General features: G+C 44.5%; 3 protein-coding genes and 1 long non-coding RNA gene across 6 annotated transcripts in view; 2 read left to right on the top strand and 2 right to left on the bottom strand.

The window, feature by feature from the left end:
• The window catches only part of TOX4 (TOX high mobility group box family member 4), a 15401-nt gene extending 12791 nt beyond the window's left edge, over window positions 1-2610 (top strand). For both annotated transcript variants that reach the window (XM_007180522.3, XM_007180523.3), the window contains 2 exons: window positions 193-356; window positions 1004-2610. In XM_007180522.3, coding sequence (XP_007180584.1) covers window positions 193-356; window positions 1004-1064 — 225 coding nt within the window. In that variant the 3' untranslated portion in view covers window positions 1065-2610. The remainder of the gene's footprint in view (window positions 1-192; window positions 357-1003) is intronic.
• METTL3 (methyltransferase 3, N6-adenosine-methyltransferase complex catalytic subunit) lies at window positions 2277-11942 on the bottom strand. Its single transcript, XM_007180521.3, has 11 exons — window positions 11701-11942; window positions 7169-7386; window positions 6669-7073; window positions 5573-5748; window positions 4757-4973; window positions 4340-4527; window positions 3920-3958; window positions 3606-3714; window positions 3420-3485; window positions 3133-3245; window positions 2277-2504 (listed from the first exon to the last, which is right to left on the bottom strand). The coding sequence occupies exons 1-11, from the start codon at window positions 11798-11800 to the stop codon at window positions 2393-2395; spliced, it is 1743 nt and encodes a 580-aa protein (XP_007180583.1). The 5' UTR covers window positions 11801-11942; the 3' UTR covers window positions 2277-2392.
• LOC102999098 (uncharacterized) overlaps window positions 11911-23281 on the top strand; it is a 24461-nt gene continuing 13090 nt past the window's right edge. Inside the window, exons 1-2 of the long non-coding RNA XR_009007636.1 lie at window positions 11911-12052; window positions 13879-13989. This is a non-coding gene — a long non-coding RNA (uncharacterized LOC102999098). The remainder of the gene's footprint in view (window positions 12053-13878; window positions 13990-23281) is intronic.
• SALL2 (spalt like transcription factor 2) overlaps window positions 18594-23281 on the bottom strand; it is a 5383-nt gene continuing 695 nt past the window's right edge. The window contains exons 2-3 of one of the 2 annotated variants that reach the window (XM_057543694.1): window positions 20419-23234; window positions 18594-19710 (exon numbers count right to left, since the gene is read on the bottom strand). In XM_057543694.1, the coding sequence (XP_057399677.1) occupies window positions 19450-19710; window positions 20419-23234 (3077 nt within the window). In that variant the 3' untranslated portion in view covers window positions 18594-19449. Of the gene's footprint in view, window positions 23235-23281 lie in introns of both variants that reach the window. The other variant, XM_057543695.1, reaches the window with a different exon arrangement.

A 23281-nucleotide genomic window follows, 5' to 3' on the forward strand; every position in this document is an offset into this window, starting at 1 on the left:
GTCAGTCTGCATGGCACAATTCTAAAGCTGGATATAGAGAAGACCAAGAACTCACCTTCTTTTGGAACTGTACCCCCATCTGTGAGGGACTGTAACACCTGTTGCTCCACTGGATCCTAGAGTTAATTTGACTAGCTGGTAGCTAGGTAAGTAGCAATCCAATCCATCTTTGGTGCTCTCTCCCTCTCACAGGTTGAGTCTCCTTCTCAAATGGATGTTGAATTGGTGAGTGGGTCTCCTGTGACGCTCTCACCCCAGCCTCGATGTGTGAGGTCCGGCTGTGAGAACCCTCCCGTTGTGAGTAAGGACTGGGACAATGAGTACTGCAGCAATGAGTGCGTGGTGAAGCACTGCAGGTGAGCTCAGTTCCCCTCCTGACAATTCAAGTATGGCTAAATTAACTGTTGGAAAACACAGTAACCCTGAGCATATCATCAGTACCACCGTACCTTAGGTAGAGTAGGTTGCTATACACATCTGATTGTAGAAGCTACTAGAGAAGTTCCCCTGCTTAAAAAAAGCTTACATTTGCCATGTAGATAAAGATGACATAATGAGCAGTTCACACTTTTCAGGTACATTACCTCTGTGTGTGCTCTTTAAAAATATGACACGTCAAGCTGCTGGTGACTGACTGTTAGTTTAGCTTATCTCCTTAGTGCAAATCACACCTCTTAGGGAATTAGAATTTGAGAAGGAATGGATAGGTGGTGAGTAGAACAATAAGGTGCTAAGTATAGGGGGAAAGGGAAGAAGTTCTGAAGATTTTGCCCATTTCCCCAATTTTCCTGAGATTGACCTACATCCATGAAACAAGGCATTGGTATTTCCTATCTCAAATCCTCCAAAGTAAATTAGGATTGCCTATACTTCTGACTCTTAGGCCCAGTGCCCTTATATTCCTATTGGGTGATATCTGTCAACCTATTTGTTTAAGACAAAGTTTAAAAAGAATATATCTAGGCTGTAATTCTGAGTTTGTGTGTATCTTTTTCTTTCTTAGGGATGTCTTCTTGGCCTGGGTAGCCTCTAGAAACTCCAACACAGTAGTGTTTGTGAAATAGTCCTGTTCTCCAAGCCAGTGAAGACTTACCTGCTGGGAACATGTCCACCGAGCCTGTTTTTAAGACAAGCTGGGCTTCTGGTAGTGCCTGATCTCAACCCATGATGGTCCTTTATGCCCTTCACGTTTCTCCCCTTTTATCTCTCTTCTACAGGGGCCAGGCTATGAAGCAGGGCCATTGAGTTTGCTGGAATTGCTTTTTACTTTCACGTACAAGCAGAGATATCAGTGATAATAACAGAGGAAAGGGTGAAGGGCATATGAACAAGCAGAACATAGGGGTGGTGGCTAGGGGTGGGGAATTGTTTGAGGAAAACTTGTTGGTATAATTGTCATAGGACTTGCCTAAAATACTATTAAAATGATAGGATAATACTCAGCTTTGAGCCTAGGAGGAAACATCACTGTGTGCATCCATTTTAAAGGGGCTAAAAAAAGGCTGCATTAAAGGTTACCTCTTAAACAGGGAACTATTACTGTCACATTTGCACATTCATTATTTTGAGAACAAAGGTTTTCAACATAGTAAGCACACTGGGCTGTAGAGAAAATAACATCACCTAGGAGCGTCTTTTATTTATTTCTCTGCAACAGTATTTCTGTAGTCAGTGCTCTTCCTTATCTCAGTTGTCACAGTTTATATAAGAGTGCAAAAGGCAGAACTCTATATCCTTAATGTAAGAGGTTTCACCAGAGTCTAAAGAAGTTGTGTTCACTTGTGTTTGATGAAATATCTTTTAAAAGATAGGCCAGAGGTGTTTTCACTTATATAATATATAGGCTAATTCTCTGCATACTCTGGGCACTTATTTAAATTTAATGTAAGAAGTGCTTATTTCATTTTTCTTAGAAATAAACGAATGAATAATAGACTAGCAAAGCCACATAGTTGTAACAGAATAAGCAACATTTGGAGCATGATAGGCCTAGTGATGATAATCTTAAATGAAACTCAAATCTTACCTTGAGAAATGTTGTCCCAGAGAACCCCCTTCTTGGTTACTGTGTTTACTAGCACTAATTGCTAATCACTTTGATCCTATACAGCATAATCAATATTTTAATGCCTTCCATGCATTTAGTTTGAACCCTTACAGCAACCCCATGAGGTAGGTAATATTCCCAGTTTAACATATAAGTAATCATACTGAGAGATGAGTTACACAAGATCACACACTGTTAAGTGGCAGAGCCAGAACTTGACCTCGAAATCCCAACTACAATACAAAGTTTTATTTAAATAAGGAAAAAAAACTATTGTACAAATATTACTCTTCAGGTGCAGCCTGCAAGAGCCATGGCTATGGATGCTTAGGTTTAGAAGTACTTCTATAGATTCTTAGGTTTAGAGATGATACCATCTGGATACCTTTGCTTGAACCGGGCAACCACATCTGGGTCTAGTAGGTGGATCCCATCCAGCTGGTTTCCAAGGGTGATCCTGAAGCAAGGGGAAAGATGGGGCAAACCAAAATCCTGGAATTTAAAGGCTTAATAATGTTAAAAGATGTGTACTTTTTATTAAGACTGCCTATCATCTCATTGAATATTTGTGCCAATTCTTTTAAAAAGATCTTAATATTAGTATAGTATATGGTAGTATGGCTGGTTAGAAATTGGGCACAGATTCTGGTGTTAAAAAAGGCTGGATCTGTACTAATTAAGGGTTAATAACTTATGTTTAACCAGGCCTACTTCACAAAGTTGCTGCTGCCAGTGAGTATTCTTTGGATTAGTGAAATGCTAGCAGCACATCCTTTAAAGCTCTACTAACAGGATGAAAGATTAAAATTGTTGACAGATTACACAGATTCTCAGTAACCACCAGGGGGCAGATTCAGTACATCCCATAGAATAACGAAGATCTTCAGGTTGTTAACAGTGGAGACCTTAAGAGCAGTGGTTTAAATCTTAAAACCTGTTGGGTTCCCAATGAATGTTGGTTGCTTAAGAATCCTCTGAAGCCCATTTATAGACTAGTGGAATGTGAGGTGAAGCTCTACTGACTTCTGTCCTTGACCATAAACAGTTTTGCCTTTGGGGGCTAGCATGTTCTCTGGTCACCTTACCAGTTCGGTTGCACATTGTGTGGTCGTCCAAATAACTCAATCTTGCGAGTGCCAGGGGACAGTCTTTCAATCATGCCATAGATTTCATCTGGTTTATGACTAGTGGAACGAACCTAGGAAATAAAAGCTCTAGCTACTTTTTAAGTTACCCAAGATTGCAATTCTAGCCCTTTCCATTTATGTTTATGATCCCAATGAGAAAACCTGGGATAAGAATATACCTTGACTAGAATAACTGATAGCAGTTTTAAAATGTGGATCTTTGGATGCCTGGGCAAAGTACATACCTCAGCTACGATCACATCACAATCCAGACCCTGGTTGAAGCCTTGGGGGTTTCCTTTGACACCAACCTGCTCAGCAAAGAACAGATTTCCTTATGAAACCCCAGCATTTGAACTGTTTCTCAATAAGAAATCAAACAATTCCTATTTTTTGCTCCACCTATTGAATTGGGCCCCGCTGCTGCTCACCAAGCAGTGTTCCTTCCCATGGTTCAACCAATGACCTGTGCGGCCTGTCCGAATGATGCGTTGCAGTTGATTTGTCTTCACCCAGATGATTTCATCTACCCGTTCATAACTGGGGGGTATAAGAAAAAGAATCAGAGCTTTAATCAGGCTTCCACAGTTTAGGGGTGGTGCCATCTACTCTACAGAGGCAAGGAATCCCAGACTACTCGGAAAGAAAGGAACCCGCATCAACCACGGTAATTATGCACTTATTTCCCTCGGTAATTATGCACTTATTTCCCTCAAAACAAAGCGACACAATGATCGTTACTTACCCCCAGAGGTTCAGACATTCTCTGCCCAACTCCATGGCCCTAGAAAGAAAGAAGGGTTAAACAGCCATTTCCATGCCCATATTTCTTCTCCCTTCAAGATATATGTGGTGTTTTCAGTAGACATTCAGTGAACATTTACGTGAGAGACACCATTAGGGCAACAGAATGGATCTAAGAATGCAAAAATAAAACATAGTATCTATTCTCAGTGACCTTACCTTTCACAAGCAACAAATGTAGAGTTACATAGAATTCATGTATCATTTGTGTTATAAACAGGCATTAGATCTCAGTAGGTAAAAAAGGCTGACTCAGTCATATATTTAATAGCAGGGCTAGGAAAACCCAGGATTTTATCCCCACCCAGTACTCACTCTATACTATATCTGCCCATACCTACATATCTTTGAACTGCATTACCTGCCTGTGACCCAGAGGAAGAGAAAGCCATCATCCTGCAGTACTGGTATGTTGAGCCTGCGCATCTCATCATCTGTCAGGGTCCCATAGGGCAGCTCCATGTGAATATCCCAGGGTGGGTCAGCCATCACAACTGCAAACTTGCCCAAGATACTGACGTCCAGGTAGCGGATATCACAACAGATCCACTGCATGAGGTGGTATTTGGTCATCTTCCCTTCCTTTACTCTTAGATTCATGGCCCCAGTCCCTCTTTTTACATTTGATTTTCCTATTCCCTTATATGCATATCTGTCCCACTCCATTCCCAATCGGCAGGGCGGATTGCTGATTTATGCCCTGCTTTCCTACATGTATGGCTGCCCTACTAAGATAAAGGTCCTTAAGTTGAGGTAAGTTTTCTGAGCAGATAGGTACCTGAGGTGGGAAGAGTCGATCTGCATTGGAGTCACCTCCAACGCTCTGTGTAAGGGCAAGCTCCTGGCTTGGTGTATGGTCTTTGCTTCCAGGAGCTTCAGAATCCATGCAAGCATCAATTTCATAGTGAACATATTTGCAGGTATCCATGTGGAAACATGTGTTAAGGAAAGAGCAGTCACCTAATGATTCATCAGTGTGTTTATTGATGATCCGTCTGGGGAAATAAAAAGGGAGAATTGGAATCAAGATGGTGTTCCAGTTAGATGCCACAGTTCGAGGTCCAAATTGTTGCAAAATTTCTAGTCTTTCACTATCATTAGAGCTGCCTCCACAAGTTTTCAGATAAGGAAGGCAGGTGACATTAAAATCTGTAATTTACACTAAAGAGTTTTAATTCCTCTCCGAGCAAAGAGTTAACTTCCTTATCTTATGACAGGAAGGAAGGGCTTGCTAGTTAGAGCAGAATAAAGCACCTACCTAAGAGCCCAGGTTCCTGTTTCTCCTAAGATGGTCCTTCTTCCAGAGAACTTTAACTTTCACTGGGGCTCAGAGACAGAGATGTCTTGCTATTGCAAGAACAGAGGGGCATTTTTTTCTTTAAATCTCACATCTTTTTGGGAGTGCAGCCTGTATTCCCTCCCATAGAACACTACTTCTGAAAGTGAACCTTCAGAGTCTGGAAGTCTTAGACAAATCATATTAAAACCACTTAGTAACAGGATTAAAGACAGAAACCCAATAACTGGAAGAGATGTGCTTAAAAAGAATGACTGCTTCTAGGAGACCCATCCGACCCCCTCCCTCCCAAAAGACCTGAAGTGCAGCTTGCGACAGGGCCGGTCAGCATCACTGGCTTTCATGCACTCCTCCTTGGTTCCATAGTCACAGAACTCTTGCACTTGAGCCCGACCTCGTGAGCGAAACTTTTCAACTATGGATTGTTCCTTGGCTGTTGTAGTATTCAGTAGCTCTAGGATCTCCTGACTAACCTGTGACAGAAGAAACCTTGGTCTTAAAAGGGTTTGTAGATAAAATTAGCCCTTAAACCACCTCTGCAAATTCTACTTGACATCAATGTCCTATGAGGGGTCAATAGACTAAGTTAATATGGGAAAATTGGAGCCCTAGGAGAAGAGATGTGTCATGGGTTTAGTCCTTTCTCACAAATCTGCATTTGGGATGAAATTAAAATATAAGAAGACTGGTTCCTACTGCTAAGCATTAAGCTAAACTCCCCTCCCCAGGAAAGCATTCCTTCCAAACAAAACTACTTACATTTATTAGGTACTGAACCAAGGCACTGTGCTAAGCACTTTAGTGTTTAGCTCAGAGCCTATGCAACAATTCTATAAGCTGGCGGGTAGGGGGTGGGTAGGAAATGGATAACTATTGTGGGTCCAATATTTAGACTCAGAAACCTCTACACTGCCACTCCACATTGTACAATTTCCATAATTATTGGTCCATATGACTATCTTCCAGTATTTGTCCCCTCTATTACTATATTTGGATTCCTCTTCTCAAGATCTGATGATACTTCCAAACAGATCCAATGAAAAAGATTCTCTAAATCAGAGTTTCCCAACATTGGTGCATTGCTTACATTCTGGGCCAAATAACTCTTTGTCGTGTGGAGGTTGCCCTGCTAAGACTGTAGGATGCTTTGCAGCATCCCTGGCCTCTACCCACTAGATGCCTGTGGTGCTCCCGTGCTGTGACAACCAAACATGTCTCCAGACATTGCCAAATGTCCTCTGGGGGTTGCGAGGGGGGTAAAATCATCCTCAGTTGAGAACCACTGCTCTAAACCCTGAATCCTAAGAATTGCTCTTTGCCCTAGGGGTAAATTCCTCTCAACCAAAGCTAAAATTCAAAGTACATGTGTGAAAGTATTTCCATCTACCCCTACCTTCTTGCTCTGTTGTTCCTTAGTAGATTGTTGGTTAAGAAGGCTCTCTATCTCCAGATCAACATCTGAGGCAGCATGTTTTCTTGATTTCTTGGTTGGCTCCTTGGCTACTTCTGATGCTGAAGAGGCCAAACCAGAGGCCAAAGAGCTAGCAAAGGCAGCTACTGTGGTCGAGTCCTGTTCTGCACGCCGCTTCTGCCCTGTGATAGTCCCTGCTACCTCCCCAGAGCCCTTTTTTTCTGCCACAGCACCCATCATGGCAGAGAGCTTGGAATGATCAGCGTAGGTCACAAGAGTGGGATGTGCATCATCTTGTAGGAGACCTCGCTTTACTTCAATCAACTCCTGAGCTGCAAACTTCTGTAGGAGGCTTTCCACCCCATCTTGAGTGGCAGGGGCATCTGGCTAAGGAAGGAGGGTGGGGGGAAAGCATTAAGACACTGACCATGAACTGAAGAAAAACAGTGGTAGTTCCCAACCTTGTCTTATCTGGTTATTACCGTGGAGATGGCAAGACGGATGGACACAGCATCAGTGGGCAATGTTAGCGCCAGATCAGAGAGGTGGTGTAGCAACTTCTTCTCTAATTCAGGGTCTGTAGCTAGTTCAGGAACTGCTGAAGCTGTGCTGGGCTTAGGGCCACCAGAAGTGGGTGCAGTAGGCACTGGGCTGTCACTTCGGAAGGTTGGAGACAGTGCTGCCTCTGGATTCCGAAGATCTAGGAGTGAAGAGAAATGAAAATGAAAAAGGGCAACCATTGTCAATGTACACACTCCTCAGGAGTCAAGTTCTCCAGCATTCACAACACACAGTTCTTTCATTTCATGAAGAAAATTCTCTGACCAGATTTAGCACTAGATACCCTTTATTAAATCACACTCAAGCATTCACTGCTTTGCCAAGATAATCCTGGATTTTCTGGGAACCGCTTACCTTTTCACTGTTGGGTGAGAGGTCTTTTCCTAACTCCTTTCCTTGCTGTGCTTCAAGGAAATAAATTAGCAGCTAGGTAGATTTAAATGTCCATACCACCTCCCTTCAGTCACTCTAAAATGACAGCTGATATAATCAACCTGAATTTATAAGCCAGGAATATTTTCAACAACCTACACTGTGATCAAATCTTTTTGAAGAATTGAATTTGAATCTGAATGAATTAAGGCCCCTGGACATCAGAGGGTATAAAAAATGACAGCGTTGGGGGTTAGAATGATGCGACCTTTAAAGTGAAACACAAAAATTTTATGAAACTGCTGAAGCCCTGGTCACCAGTGATATTTCTTGACTATATTTTTATCACTTACTCTAGTACTTCACAAGTTGGGTAGCCAACATAACCTTAAGAAGAGTTAAGAAACTCAAATCGGGACAAAATATTACCTTTGGGAGAGCCTAATATCTGTGATTATTTAGTTAAAATACAGATGAAATATTAAACATTCAGAACCTGTATTGGAATTCTGTTAAATACTATGTAAGTGGGCCACTAGTTTACATTTAGAGATATTCTGGTTACTTAGAAATTTCCACTCTAATGGAACTAACTTTAGTAAAATTTAACTCAGAATTCGAAGGAAAATGGAGCTGAAGTATACCAAACACCTTGCTGGAACAGTTACATTTTAGGGAAGTAAGTTATACCCCACATGGAAAACAGACTCCACAATTCCATACTCGCTAGAAATGTTAAATAACTTCAGAACTTTCTTTACCTTGCTTACGTATGATTCTTTTATGTTCTGCTGAATCTCAGACTAGAACTTTTTTTTTTTTAAACATAATCCAATTTATTTATGTATTTATGTATTTGGCTGCGTTGGGTCTTTGTTGCGGCGCGCGGGATCTTTGTCGTGGCGCACAAATACCCTAACAGACATCATCTCACTGAGGAAAAGCACTGATTTTGCTCCAATGTTAATGTCAATAAGTTGAAAGTGTACTTTTTATAATTAACCTGCTGATACTACCAAGAATATAATATAATAAACATTTCTTCTTCTTACAGAGTTTTCACTTTCTCTGGTAGCTAAATTTATATGTTCTTTGAGTCATGTATAATTTTTCTTAAAGTAAGCAAGAAGTCTATGAAAAGAACCACTTTAAACATACATTTTCAATCCCTGGAACTGGATACAGACATTTTTTTCCCCCCCTTTAGTTATCTGACTAATCACTTGTTTTAATACAGTTCTTTTAAAAAACAGCCTGTGATTCTGGTTATGAATCCTTGTGTTAGTAACACCTCCTAGGAGTATTCTTTTCATGACATTCAGGACACTGAAGCTGAAAATACCTCTTTTAAGGTTATTGGGAGGAGGAAGCTCACGTTTAATATTTTGGAAAAAATCTAACAGCTGATTAATGCAACTGTTATTTATAGATGGGCTTTAGCCACTCTGTGAATTCCATGAAGTCACTACAAATTTGGGGGAAAGACTCCAACGTTTTATCATTCTTAAAATGGGTCACTGGCAGAAAATCATTAGGAATCCTTGAGCTCCAACTCCTTCAGAAAGTATTTGTTCAGTTATTAATTCAGTATATTTACTGAGTGCTTCCATTATGCTGGTAACTATGCTGACACTCTGCTTCTAATCTAATGAAAAATTTAATGTGTTGGGCTCAGCAAAGGAATACTTAATACTTGAGTTTATTCTTTGGTTAAGAGCTCTGTTGAAGATAAATAAAATACTAGCTTGAAGACATAAAAATATGGCCAGTCTACTAACTTGCTGATCCCTAAAATATGTCAACATCTATATTCACATCTTCAATCCCATTGATGAAATATATTGAGCAGTTCACATATTTACTATGTGCTAAGCCTGGCCAAGTTTATTTTGTTTCAGTTAAAATGAAGTAAATATTTATTGGAAGTGATAATCCTCACTTCAAAAATCTGTACTTTACTCTATGGAAAACAGTGTGGTGGTTCCTAAGAAAATTGAAAATAGAATTACCATATGATCCAGCAACTCCACTTCTGTTATATATCCAAAAAAAGCTGAAAACAGCATCTTGAAGAGATATCTGCACAGCCGTATTCACAGCAGCATTATTCACAATAGCCAAAAAGGTGGAAGCAAGTATCCACCAGTGGATAAACGGATAAACAAAATGTGGTATACACATACAATGGAATATTATTCAGCTTTAAAAAGGAAGGAAATTCTGACACTTGCTACAACATGGATGAACCTTGAGGACATGCTAAGGGAAATCAGCTAGTCACAAAAAGACAAATACTTTATGATTCCATTTACATGAGGTATCTAGAGTAGTCAAACTCACAGAAACAAAATAGAACGGTGGTTGCCAGGGCCCGGGACGAGGGGAGAATTGGGAATTATTGTTTAATGGGTAGAGTTTCAGTTTTGCAAGACAAAAAACTTCTGGAGATTGGTTGCACAATAGTGTGAATATATATACACATCACACTATCAACTATACATTTTAAAATGGTTAAGATGGTACATTTTATGTGTATTTTGCCACAATTAAAAAAAAAAGTTGTACTTTAAAAATGCCCAGCTAACAAAGGTCTCCCAATGATTCTTGGTTCATAGTATTCTGCATTCATTAATGACATGGATACATTTTAGTTTACTCAATATCCTTGTCTTTTAACATTAACCTCAGAAGTAAACAATTAAGTATCAGATTTCAGTAATGCTATAAAAATCTAGATGTGGTAAGAAAATTTTTATTTTCTATGAGAAAAGAACTGAATGAAGAAAAAAAACTTTGCATATGGCGCAAAGTTTGGTTAATACCAAAGTGTGGTTAATACCATGGAGAAGTGAAGTGGAATTTCTATTAATTAATCCCTGATAATATGACTTGCACTTCTTCCTCTACTTACCGTGCCCTATTACCTTCCCTTTAATTATCTAAGTCCTACACAGCCATAGAGACCAAATTCCAAGTGCAAACTCTTCCCTGACGCCTTCACTGACTAAACTGACTCTTGTTACTTCTACCTTCACTGTACTCATTGTGGAATCGATTCATTTGGCATTTTACATATGTCATATTGTATTTCTGACTTTTCCTTTATCCCCAACTAAATTTTAAACTCCTTGAGGGCAGGGACACTGTCTTACTTATTTTTGTCTAAGTAGACTCATGTACGCTGTAGACACTCGATAGATGTTCATTCATTATGGTATAAGAGTCCTGCCAGGGCATCTTCTAGTTCCAAGGGCCAGACTACAAGTGCATGGACCTAATATATATTTCAACACGAGATTTAGAGACGGACTCGAGTATACTGATACACAGTGGAACAAGCTACCACAAGAGTGGTACGGATTCATTATCCTTGTAGATCTTTGATTTGCCTTAGATAATTCAGGGCTTGTGCTGCGGATGTGGTATGAGTAGCACTTAACAATCTTTTGAGGTTCCTTCAAGTTTTAAGACTGTGACATGGGACAATGGGAAGGGAGAAAAAGTTTAAAAACAAATGTTTTCAGATTCCTGCTCAGTGTGTAAACGGCTAAGACAATGCCAGTTCCTCTACTCGTTTAGCAATACCGAGAGCTAACTCTGCGAGGGCCACTGAGCTGGGCACTGTGGATATAAAGGTTCCGTACTTGCTCTCACAGCGCCCCGAGTCTCAAAAGACATGACCACTAAAAAGCAATTGCTATAACCGAGAGAAGAACAAAGCGCCACGGGAATAACCAAAAAAAGGGACTTGCTGCTTCGAGGGATCGGGGGCTGAAAGGCCTAGCAAGCGAGACGCTCTCACAGACTCAAGAGGAGTCAACCTGACGCGGGGAGGCGGAGGCTTCCGGCCGGGGAAAGCGGAACCGGCGGAACCACGGCCCAGCCTGGGAAGGAGCCGCGACTACTTGCAGGAGGGTGAAGCGTCTGCGCTGCTGAGGTAGGGGGAGAAGAGTACCAATGTATGAAGCCTTAAAGAAACGGCCGTTTGGGGAAAGGCACCGACTCGGGAGCTGTGTTTTTCTCCAGGGTTCCCTCCAGCCCTCCCCGGCTAAGGATCGGCCCCAACAGTCCCGCGCCTCACCCAAGTGCCCCGAGTCCTGCTTCCGCCTCCGCTGCAGCCTCTCCCGCAGAGAATCCAGCTGCTTTTTGTGGGCCTGGATAGAGCTCCACGTGTCCGACATTTCAGTCTCGCAGCCCAGACACGTCTCGAACCAAGGGCGGCTACCTTCCACCTCTCAGCCCTAGTTCCAAGAATTATCCAACTCTCACGCGGACACCCGAGGGCTAACCGGAAAGAGATCCCGGGAGATGCACCGGACGGAAAGTCATTTCCGGTTTTGCTCTACCTTTGAAGCTGAAACGAGAGCCACCTTAAGTGTTGGCAGAATGGCGGATATGTTTTTCATGGGAGTTCTTTCACGCTTCCGGGAGAGGTGAGGCTGTGGTTGCCATGTTGGTGCCTGGCAGAGCAGCCATGTTGCTTATAGCCGCGCATGCGGCCATGTTGAATATTAGGAAATGAGTTCGAGTTGAGTCGTATTGAGACAGCGCACGTGGGGCAGCGTGTGTAGTCTAGATTTTGGAAATGAAGGATCACGAATTCCTTTTGACAGTTTGGTACTAACATACCTTTGCGACTGAAGATATAGGTTCATGTTTCCGTGCACTTGTTTACAAAAATATAGCCATTACGTATGCATATTTGAGGGAGGAGAACTGATGGAGCAGAGATACTATAATGAGTCTACAAATACATATTCTCACTCTTCTTACTTATACCAAATCTACAAGTATCATGTGTAATACACTAAAATAGAGTCCTCAGGGAATTCCTTGGTGGTCCAGTGGTTAGGACTCTGCGCTTTCATTGAAAACGGAACCGGTTCAATCCGCGGTCGGGGAAATAAGATACCACAAGCTGCTCGGAATGCATGCATGCACGCATGCATAAATACATACATACTCAGAAGGAGGCACTAGGGGGCTCCTGAGGTTCTGGTTGAGCTGTGTTTCTTATTCTGAGAGCTGGTTGTATGAATACGTTGTTTGTGAAAATTAACTGAGCCAAACATTTTGGTATGTGCACTTCTCTGTGTATTAAGCTTAAAAACTTCGTTTTTTTAATGACGTCCTCTGAATGCAAGCATTTGAGAACCACTGATTTATCAAGCCTACGGAACGCCAAACACTGCCAGAAAGAACTGCTTAAGAAGGCATGGCCCCTGCTTTCAGAGCTTCTGGTATGGTAAAGGAGCTAGGACCCAGTTAATTGATATTGAACCATCTTTACAGACTAAGGCAGTACCGAGCATAGGCTTAAAAAACAAACGTGATTGCAAAGAAGGGAGGACTCCAAGCCCAGATGACCCTTTGGCAAGGAGGTGACATCAAAGTTCAGGCTTGGAGTGACAGCTAGTACTTCAGTAGGTGAAGCTATAGGAAAGAATTCCAGGCTAAGAACATGATAAAAGCAAAGGTCTAGACTAGATGTAGAAAAGCATGATGCATGCCGTGCTGACCCAGGTTAATTTTGCTAGAACACAGAGAATTATATTTGGGAATTTCGGAGAATATTTGTTTCCATATTTGAGGCCAAATTGCAAAAGGTACATGTTACCTGAGTAACGAGCTTGCAATTTATTCAGCATACAACAGGGAACATTTTAAGGTTTGTGAATAGGGAATATTTTAGGGAATCTGGTGTTCTGGTTGAATTGAGATGGGGAGAAAAGTTTAGAGATAGGGAAAATAATTAGTAGCCTATTGTAACTGTTTGATGATAGGACCTTTAAGTCAGAAGCTATCTATGTATAGTAATAGAAAGGAAGGGGTGAATATGAAGGGAGACTACTGAGAAGAAAGATGTATGTGTTTTGGAATGTGGCAGTTTCATTAATTTAGTCAGAAAATTTTTATTGAGTGACTACTATGTGCTAGATACTGTGGAGATTTAGTAGTGATCAAAATATCCATTTCCATATCATTTTCTGAATTTAAATTTACCTAGTAGATAATTTACATTGTCCTTTGAGATGTGTACCTTTATATATGAGTATTGAGATAGAGGACACAGAAATGAATATGAGCTCATATGAGCATATCTGGACATTTAATTCTCAGAATTATACTTAATTAGAAGCAAAAAATGCCATCTTGCTCAGCCGAAATACTCTTGGCAAAGTTGGCTGATGTGAGATCATAAAACACTACTTCCAAGGGCCTGCTCTACCTAAGGTGTTTTTTTTTTTTTTTTTGGCAGCAACCTGCGGCACACGGAACTTACCTGTGACCAGGGATTGAACCCACGTCCCTTGCAGTGGAAGGCTGAGTCTTAACCACCGGACCACCAAGGAAGACCCCTACTTAACAGGTTTTGCTTCCTCTTTTTTTTAATAGTTTTTTTGTTTTTAATTTTTTAAATTTATTTATTTATTTTTGGCTGTGTTGGGTCTTCGTTTCTGTGCTAGGGCTTTCTCTAGTTGCGGCAAGTGGGGGCCACTCTTCATTGCGGTGCACGGGCCTCTCACTGTTGCGGCCTCTCTTGTTGCGGAGCACAGGCTCCAGACGCGCAGGCTCAGTAATTGTGGCTCATGGGCCTAGTTGCTCCACGGCATGTGGGATCTTCCCAAACCAGGGCTTGAACCCGTGTCCCCTGCATTGGCAGGCAGATTCTCAACCACTGTGCCACCAGGGAAGCCCGGTTTTGCTTCCTTTAATAACTTGGGTCTAACAACTACCCTCAAGAGAGTTGACAAGGGATGCTTTGCACTTTCATTTGGGATATATTCTGTGTGGCCCTATGTTTAGACACATGTATTATTACTGAAGTAAGATAATCCCATTATTGCTCTATTAGAGAACTGTTAGAGTTAATTGTTCACAAATCTGAATCACTGTTTCTTTCAAGGTTCTTAACACATAGAAATGAAATATATAGAAATTATATAGCAGTAAAATTAAATCTTGGGAGAGAAAGACAGTACTGGATATAGCTTTGTAGAAGATGAAGGGGGTTGATTCATCTTAAAGACAGATTTCCACAGGTCAGCCCTTAAATTCATAAGCATTTTTGTTTAGGAAAGGAAGGATTTTTCTAGTGGAAGAGAGTCAGTCTCTGGTAGAATTCGGGGTACCTAAGACCTGGATTGCCTCCTCTCACCTACAGAGGAAGCCAAAGAAGGAGTACAGGTACTCCTGGAAGTCAGCCAAATTAAGGGCAGCTCCCAGAAGTCTTTGCTTTCATATTCACTTTGGATAAATTATTACAGTAGTAAATTAGGCAAATTTTAGGAGCACAAGAGGGCCACTTAGCATGATCTGCTTATAGAGGGATTTTTTTCTAGACTCCTCAGGACCAGTTTTCAGCTCAAAAGAAAGCCACTGCTTTCTTGTGTGGCCACTCTTAGCCAGTCTGTATACAACAACCCTGAGCAGTACAGGAAGAAGGAATCTCACCCAGACCTCTTCTAGTCAAAAGAGTGTAAGCCTAGTTGTGAGTAGATGAGTGCTGCATGCACTACATTTCTTAACTTTTCCTCCTATCTGCTGTGGTAGACTTTCCAGAGTTAGCCACAACAATAATGGCTCCCATCTCACATGCCCTTATGCAGTGTGTCTTTGCCACTCTTCCCGATAAGAGGTAAAGCTTGTTTCCCCTCCTCTTGAATCTGAACTGGTCTTCTGACTAGCTTTGGCCAAGAGAAAGTGGCAGAAGTGATATTCTTTGAGTTTCAGAGTCTAGGCCTTAAGAGGCCTTGAAGCTTCTGCTTTTGTCGTCTTGGAGGCCTAGGCCTTCATGGAAGTCCAGTTATCCTAATAGCTAGACCATTTGAAGAGAGAGTGAGGGAGAGGGAAAGGGAGAAGGAGAGGGAGAAAAAAAGAGTGAGAAAGAGAGAGAGAAATCCTACAGATTGAAAGATGTCAAAAAGAGGCCCTGGAGAATGAAAAACTAAGGAAAGAGACTCCAGCATTTCAGCCATTCAACCAAGGGGCCAGAGGTGAGTGAGGCCATCTTGGATCCTCCAGCCCAAATTGAAGCTGCTGAGTGAGCTCAGCCCTCACCACATGGAACGTAGACAGGTCATCCTGGCTGAGGCCTGTTGGGACAACCCATGGACTCACAAGCAAATACATAATTATTGTTTAAGACACTAGGTTTTGGATGGTTTGTTACACAGCAGTGGGTTACTGAAACATCCACAGTATTGACCAAATACTGCACTTCTTAACTGGTTCTTTGGTCAAAATTTCTTTTTTTCTTCACTTTTGTCCTTACTCATTTTTTAAAATTATATGATCAAAAGCAAAGTGTCCATTGGGGTTAGTAAATCTGTTGTTAAATTAAACAGTAGAAAAGACAAGGAAATGTAAAGGGAAGTCAAATTTGGGTCTAATGGAGAAACGGTCATGTGAGTTAAGTTTGTTTTGGGGATCAGGAGAGGGATGTTCCTTGATTTACTGAGAAGTTCCAGGGACGATATCCAGAATCCCAGGAGCAGAAATTTGTGAGAGATGAAAATGTGCCAATAGAATTGAAGTCTTTTTTGGGGGTGACACAGGTTGAAATCTGGGAGAAGCAGATGCTGAGAGAGTCAGGAGTCCAAAAGTTTTATTGGGAAGTAACACCTGTAAAAAGAAAAAGGGAAGAAAATGGGATTGGGCAGGGAGAGCTGTCCAAAGCTGTCAGTGATGCAGACATGACAGCCTCTGCCAGACCACTGGGGAGTTCCATAGCAAGAATCGTTCATTAGTCCCATGTTCCCTGGGAATGGCTAAGCCCTGTACCACCCACCGCCTTGCTTAGCCTTTGGCCAGGGGTTTGGAGAACAGTAGGACAGCTGGAGGCTGTCAGCTAACCAGGTTTCTTGCAGCTAGGTAGCCAGTTCTTTCTTAAAGGGACATCTCTGAAGTAGCACACCTCTGTATCTGCCACAGGGGACTTGACGTACCTTATGTAGGTTCTTATATGGTAACTGCCTTGGTCCTTAGGTTGTCATATGGATTCAGTTAATATATTTCAGCATGGTTATTATGAAAACTGAATGTAAAAGAACTGTAGGTCCCCGCCCCCTTCTCTCTCTTTGTAACATGAGTTAGTTATTTCACTTTCTGGAATCCCGCAGGCCACTGTGTCTATCACAGTATTTACTACCATGATATAAAAATATGTTTTCATTTTTCTTCTTCCTTGACTGAGCTCCCTTAGGGGCAGAAGTTTGTTTACCTTTGTATCTACCCAACACTTGGTCTCTGAAACAAAATAAATCCTCAAAAATTAACTGAATGAATGAGTGAAGGACCTGTCTCTTGCTTCTTATACTAGTGATCTTTTTATCCATCTAGTTTGAACTGAATCCGCTATGTATATTTCAGGTAAAGCGTTTCGCAAGCTGCATTTCTTGACATATTCATTTCAGCAGGTTAGAGTTAATTCACCTTCCAAAAGGATGATCAAATGAGAAGCGCTTGAGAGTAAGAAATGGTGGGGTTGAGGGTGGGGATTGGAAGGGACTACAAGAAGGAAGAAACTGAAGGCTCTAAGAGAGGAACAAATTAAAGGTGAAGAGGGAAAAATAAAAGTTGTAGGCCAATGAAAGAATAAAAAGCAGGAGAGGAAAAAGAAGAATGAAAAGGAGACAGAAGGGAAAATAAAGTAGAGCTATGAAGGAGTGGGGTGGGGAGTCCAGCTCAGTGCTGACCTGCCCAAGGAAGCACCCATTAGTAGAAGCCTCACTGACAGCTGTTACCATAATGGGAACTGGCATCTAAAGAGAGGGCAAGTCTAGTTTAATTAGTTAAATGGCATTATCTATGTCCAATGAGGGTAGGGGAGGTAAAGGGAATAGAAGGATTGGTGACCTACCCCCTTCCATAGGCTGAAAAGAAAAACAGATTTATAAAGCTTTGGTAAGGAATTAGAGACAGGAGCTCTTTCTTCTCCAGCCGACTTCACAAGATTGCCATGTCCTATTCATTAGTACCTTTAAAGCGGGACGGGTTTAAAGTTGCCTCCAGGAGGCAACTAGAATCAAACCTCTGTTCTTTACCTTGAATCGGGCCAGTAGGTTTACTCACCTTTTCCCTTCAGTCTTCCAGGCAGCCTCACTTCAGGAGTCTTTAGTATGGAACAGGAAGCAAGCACCATTCCTGACCACTGGTGGTTAGCACTGAGACTGGGGTTCTGCCGACCTGGGTTCTTAATCCAGTTCTGCCACTGATTGGCTGAATGTCTTTAGGCAAATCATTTTACCAGTCCCATCCCTTTAGCATGTGGTTTCAGTGATATAATCTTACAAATGAAAAAAAAAAAAATTCCGGAGAATGTTCTCTTTAGGAAAGCAAGGTCTTAAGAGTCAAATCTGAACCTTACTATGTTGTGGAGAGACAAAACAAACAAACAAAATATATATATATATATATATGCTTCATTTCATTCTCCCACTCCCAATGTACTTCCTCTGCTAAGAATTCTCCTTTATATTATCTTGTTGGTAGAAATTACTAGGGTTGAATTTTTTTTTTTTCTGTTTATAACATCAGACCTCAAGTATCATCAAGATGAATTCATCTTGGTTCTGCAGATTAATGGATGTCAGTTAGGCTGGCCAACAGGTCAGGACAGATAGATAAAGAAACAGCTTTCAACCTCCAAACAAAACAAAACAAAAAAAGTAAAATAAAATACAAAAGCCTGGTGGTGGAAGGTTCTAGGCAAAGAGAAAACCTGGACAATGGCTGTAAACAGTGAGCAAATCCCCTACCTTTTGAGAACACAAACACCATTTCTACAAGGAAATTACATTCACTGGAGGTTGTCTTAGGACAAGGCTGAGCAAATTAAATATTTCAACACCATATGTTCAGCTTTGGCAGGAGATGTAGGTGGGAAGGGAATCTCAATGTTAGGGAATGCTCATATCACACCCCAGCTGGCTATTTAGTCATGAAATAAGGAGAAACACACAAATATTTGGTTAAAACACCTTTAATGAAAAGGGAAAGACACTAACACCTCCGTTGTCTGCTCTTCACATTTTACTATGTTAGGAAACTGGAGCCTACACCTTTGGAGGAGGAGCCATCACTCAAGTCAGTCAATAGCAGAACCCTCACTCCCTCCTCCTCAGAACTCCTGTTCCAAATGATCCTATGTTAAGAGTAAATACTACATCTCATTACAAAACGGAGAGGCAGGGAGGACAGCACCTAGGGCTCACGTCCCAAAGTCTGGGACTCTAAGAACCAGACAGCGGCAAAGACATAAGCCCTGGTCCGTGGACAGGCAAAATGGGAAGGAAGTGGACCTTGAAAGAGGAAGATGAGGAAAATACAAGGGGCCAGGGAATAGAGGAGGGAGTTATCTAAAACTAGAAGCACACTAGTGCTAGGAAGTCCCCCATGATCCATGGTGCACTGCTGCACACTAAAGTCATCATGAGTTCAAAAGAACATTCATGAGACCCGTCGACCCATCCAATTAAGAGTTTGAGGTCCCTTCCCTTACATCACACCCCTTTCTTAATCACATAGCTTCTCAGCAAGCCCTATGCTTTAGCAACACTCCTAAACTCTCCATTATTCCTTCAGCTAACCCTCATCAACAATGCTTGTTAAAGATATGAACTTCACATTTCCTTCCCCAAAATATCCATCCCATGGGAGACCTCTCAGCAAGAAATCCACTTCTTTACTAACTCAGAGGCAAGGATGAAAGCTATGAGAAGCTCAAAATATCTTGGCATATTAACCAGCCAACACCTCTGCCTTAACGTGACGAAGGCACATTAGTGCCTTACTACTGGGAAGAGTGTCCTACGCCCTTCGTTTCTCCCTACACCCTGGGGCTGAGCCACCAGATAACTGATATTGTTGCATCTTCACTGTCGGCACCTTCTGGAGCAGGGGGAAGGAGAAGAAATGTACAGTTTGCTACTTCTCTTCTATGATGGGCTTTCTCAGGCACTGTCTTGGATGCCAGAGGCCAAAAGAGGAGGAGGGGGGAATCTCTTCTCCTTGGCTTCTCTGGATCCCATTGCTGGAGGCAACTTCTCAGCCACAGTTCCTGGGCCAAACAGCACTGGTGGTGCAGGGCCTGAAGGGGTAGTGGACATGGAGATGGAGATGGAACTCTGGGGCTTGGTGGGCAGGTCACTTGACAGGAAAGCTGTGTCCTGGTTTCAGCAAGACAGGGGGCCCACCCTCACCAGCTGGGCAGGAATGCCCTGGGACAAGAAGTCCTGCAGGTTGACCTGGTCACCAGAGAGGAGTGGCCCTAGGCCCTCCAGGGACAGCTGCTGGCCCCTTCGGGCTGGGCTATAATTCCAAATGTGGGTGCTCAGATGCACCTGCCAAAGGGAAAGGGAGAGGAGAGAGTAGAAGGGTCATTCCCAGGGAAGGTGGAGAGGGTTCTTCTTGGGAATGTGAAAGCTGTAGAGAATCTATTTTCCTCAGGTACAATGAATGAAGAGGAAAGAAAAGTTTCTCAGGGGGCCATCCCCCTGTAAGCACAAGGATTTCAAAGCTCAGGGATTAGAGAAAAGCCATTAGGGACACATCAATATAAGAACTCAGAGAAATGACAAATAAGGGCTCATAGATCTTGGAGGTCCTTCTACAGAGCTCTCAGTTTCTTCCCCACGGGTCAAGGGGCAGCAGGTTCAGAAAAACAGGCTCATGGGATCGTGGGGTCATCTTTCCGGGGAAAGGGGGAGAGCCCTGGGGAAGTGACGGGGGGTGAGCAGCCAGGGACCAAGGAAAGAGCAGCAATATTCTGAGGGCCGTGGGGGGCAAAGGGCTGTACCTGGTGGTGAGCCAGCAGAATATGCTTCTTGAGGGTAGCCCGTTCGAGAAAGCCCTGCCTGCAGAAAACACAAGTGAAGAGCGGCCCCTCCTTGGGGTGGGTCTTCTGATGCTCCTCCAGAGCTGCCTGGGTGGGAAAGGTCTGGCTACACACCTCACAGGCCTTTCTGCTACTGCTCTCTCCGGGCTCCTTTCTCATCGCTTCCTGCAGGCTCAGCTCCTCCACCAAGGTGGGGCTGCTGCCTTCCCCTTCTAGGACCAACGCTGACACTGGGCTGGCGCTCCTCTCCGGTTTGGCCCCCTCTTCTGTGCCTCCTGCAACATCACTGCCGCCCTGCTCCACTGGCTGCGTTCGATCCAGGCTGTCAGGCGGCAGCGGCGGCGGCGGCAGAGAAGGCTGTTGAATCGTTTTCTCATTACTGTCCATCTCCTTCCCAGCTGTGGCCACTGCCACCACAGTTCCCACTTCCTCCTCTGCCCCGGAGGCCTCTTCTGAATCACCACGCACTGATATCGCCTTCTCACCTCCACTCTCGGAGCCTCTCCCTGCCAGGGAATCTTCATCAGTCACGTCTTCCTCTTCTTCGTCGTCCTCTTCTTCCTCTTCGGACAACTCCTCTTCTGGGGATGGCTGCTGGGATGGCTGCTGGGGGAAGCTCCCCGCCCCAGAGACTGCAGACTGCTCAGGGCCGTTCTCCTGGGCAGTTCCCCCACCTTCAGGGAGCGTGGTACCACCGTTGGGGATCTGGCCCCCCAGGTGCATCCGAACATGCTGCTGCAGAGTAACAGCATTGGTGAACTTCTTCTGGCAAATGGGGCAGGAGTTCTGAGCCCGGGCAGCTGGACTAGCCTTGTGGCCCACGAAATGTGCACGCAGATTGCCCCGGGTAGAGAAAGCTCTGCCACACACTTTGCACTTAAAGGGCCGCTCACCTCCATGTTGGCCGTAATGCAGGCGCAGCGCTCGAGGACAGCTCAGCACGCGGAGACAAATGACACACTGGTTAGGTCCCGATGAGGCTGAGGATGAAGTTGTAGGGGCAGAGGTTGTGGAGGCTCCCGAAGCAGTAGAGGCCACTGCCACGGCTCCCTGACGGTCAATCTTCTCTACCAGTTGCTGCAGCTTGGAGGTCTCAGAGGGTGAAGCCCCCAAGGGCTCTAGCACATAAGGAAAGGGGAAGCTACCAGTGGACTTAAAGTGGTTGGTGAGCAGGGCCCAGCTGGGTAGCGAAGTCACCAGCTTACTTAGCTGCATGCGGGTTGCTGTGCCACTTTCTGCCACCCCGGCGATGGCCGAGCCCTCGCTCCCGGGTGGGGTGTTTTCATCAGCTTTACTCTTTGGCTCTACCGCTTTCATGAGCACGAACTTATTGAAAGCAGGGAGCGCAGGAGCCGTGGCTGTGCCTGCCCCGGTGGAGAGCAGCGTCAGGCTCTCTGTGGCACTGAGTGCCGTGGTGGAGGCCACCAGAGGCTTGCGTTCCACACCGCCACCTGGCACGGCCGCCTCCTCCTCGGCCTTCTCTGGCGGCACGGACATACCATAGGGCAGGCCGCTGCTGGTGATGACGTAGTCCAGATGCTCTGGTACCGGGTGAGGGTTCATCTGCACGTGCGGGTACTTCTCCCGATGCCGGTGGAAATGCACTTTGAGGTTGCCACGCGTGGTAAAGCGGTTGCCACAGACATTACACTTATAGGGCCTCTCACCTGTGTGGGAACGCAGGTGGATCTGCAGGGCACTGTCACTGCCAAATACTTTGGCACAGAAGCGGCACTTGTGCCGTCCACCGGGCTTCTCCAAGGGACCCATCAATTCCCCATAGCCCAGCTCACCACCTCCATTCTTTGGCTTCAGGAGCCCTGGGGAGGCAGTAGCCTCGAGGCCCCGGGCTGCCCCAAGACACTGTGCTGCCAGTAGTCCCGTGGTGCCTGGGAATGCCAGATGAGGCGAGGCAATCAGCTGATCTGTGCTGCCTGACAGGGCCGGGGAGGGGGCAGGGGTGGGTTTGTGGCTTCGCCCGACCCCTCCGGCAGCAAAAGGGTGCTGTGACCCCAGTGGATGATAAAGGTGGAAGAAAGCCTGCTTGGGTGTTTCCGCCCCTGAGGAGGAGGAGGTGGAGGAAGGCGCCAGTGTCTTGCCAGTTTGGACAGGCTTGATGGGGCTGAAGAGGGGGAGCAAGGGCTTGGTGGAGGAGGCGGCGCCTGTCCCAGGTAACTCGGAGGGGCTGGAAGGAGTGCCCACTGTCTGGCCTAAGGAGCCAAGCAGTAGCACCTGCCGGCAGATTTGCTCAGTCATCTGCATCTGATGGATCTGCCGCTGCTGCAGTACCCGGAGCTCTTCCAAGATCAGAGGGATGTTCAAGTGGCCGCTGCCTACACCTGGGGGCGGAGGAGGCGGTGGAGGAGGGGGGGGTGCAGGAGTGGATTCTGGAGGTAATGGAGTTGCTCCTAGCTTAGGGCTGGCCAAGATCAGGCCCCCACCTCCCCCAGCTGCTGTACCTGTGGCAGCTACGAGAAAGTGCCCCGAAGACTCCTCTCCCCTCCGCTCTGGGCCCCAGGTGGGATCCGTGGGTACAGAGGACCCGGAATCCGAGGGGTTGCTCTGCTCGGCCTCCATGACCTGGGGACTGCTGTGGCCCTCAGGCCGGGGTTCAGAAGAGGTCGAAGAGTTGTTGGGGTTCTCCTGGCCCCCAATTATCACCATTACAGGGGGGTCAGGAGAACATGCGTTCTGGTGGGCGAGGAATTCAGCTGGGTCAGTGAATTGTGCGCAGCACTTGGCACAGACTTGGGGGTGGTCCTCCTCGCTAGCATCACCTGGGGAGAAGACAAGGAAAGAGCGTGGGTGGTGCGGTTGGGATGGG

Source organism: Balaenoptera acutorostrata, chromosome 3 (assembly GCF_949987535.1).
Source record: "Balaenoptera acutorostrata chromosome 3, mBalAcu1.1, whole genome shotgun sequence".
Taxonomy (NCBI): Eukaryota; Metazoa; Chordata; class Mammalia; order Artiodactyla; family Balaenopteridae; genus Balaenoptera; species Balaenoptera acutorostrata.

Bases quoted from the DNA above. Each gene is read 5' to 3' on its own strand.
- METTL3 (XM_007180521.3), bottom strand. From the start codon at position 11,800: ATGTCGGACACGTGGAGCTCTATCCAGGCCCACAAAAAGCAGCTGGAT. The intron at 7,074-7,168 runs GTAATAACCAGA...CTCCTTCCTTAG, and splicing joins TCCGTCTTGCCATCTCCACG to CCAGATGCCCCTGCCACTCA. The intron at 3,246-3,419 runs GTATGTACTTTG...TTTATTTCCTAG, and splicing joins GTGATGTGATCGTAGCTGAG to GTTCGTTCCACTAGTCATAA.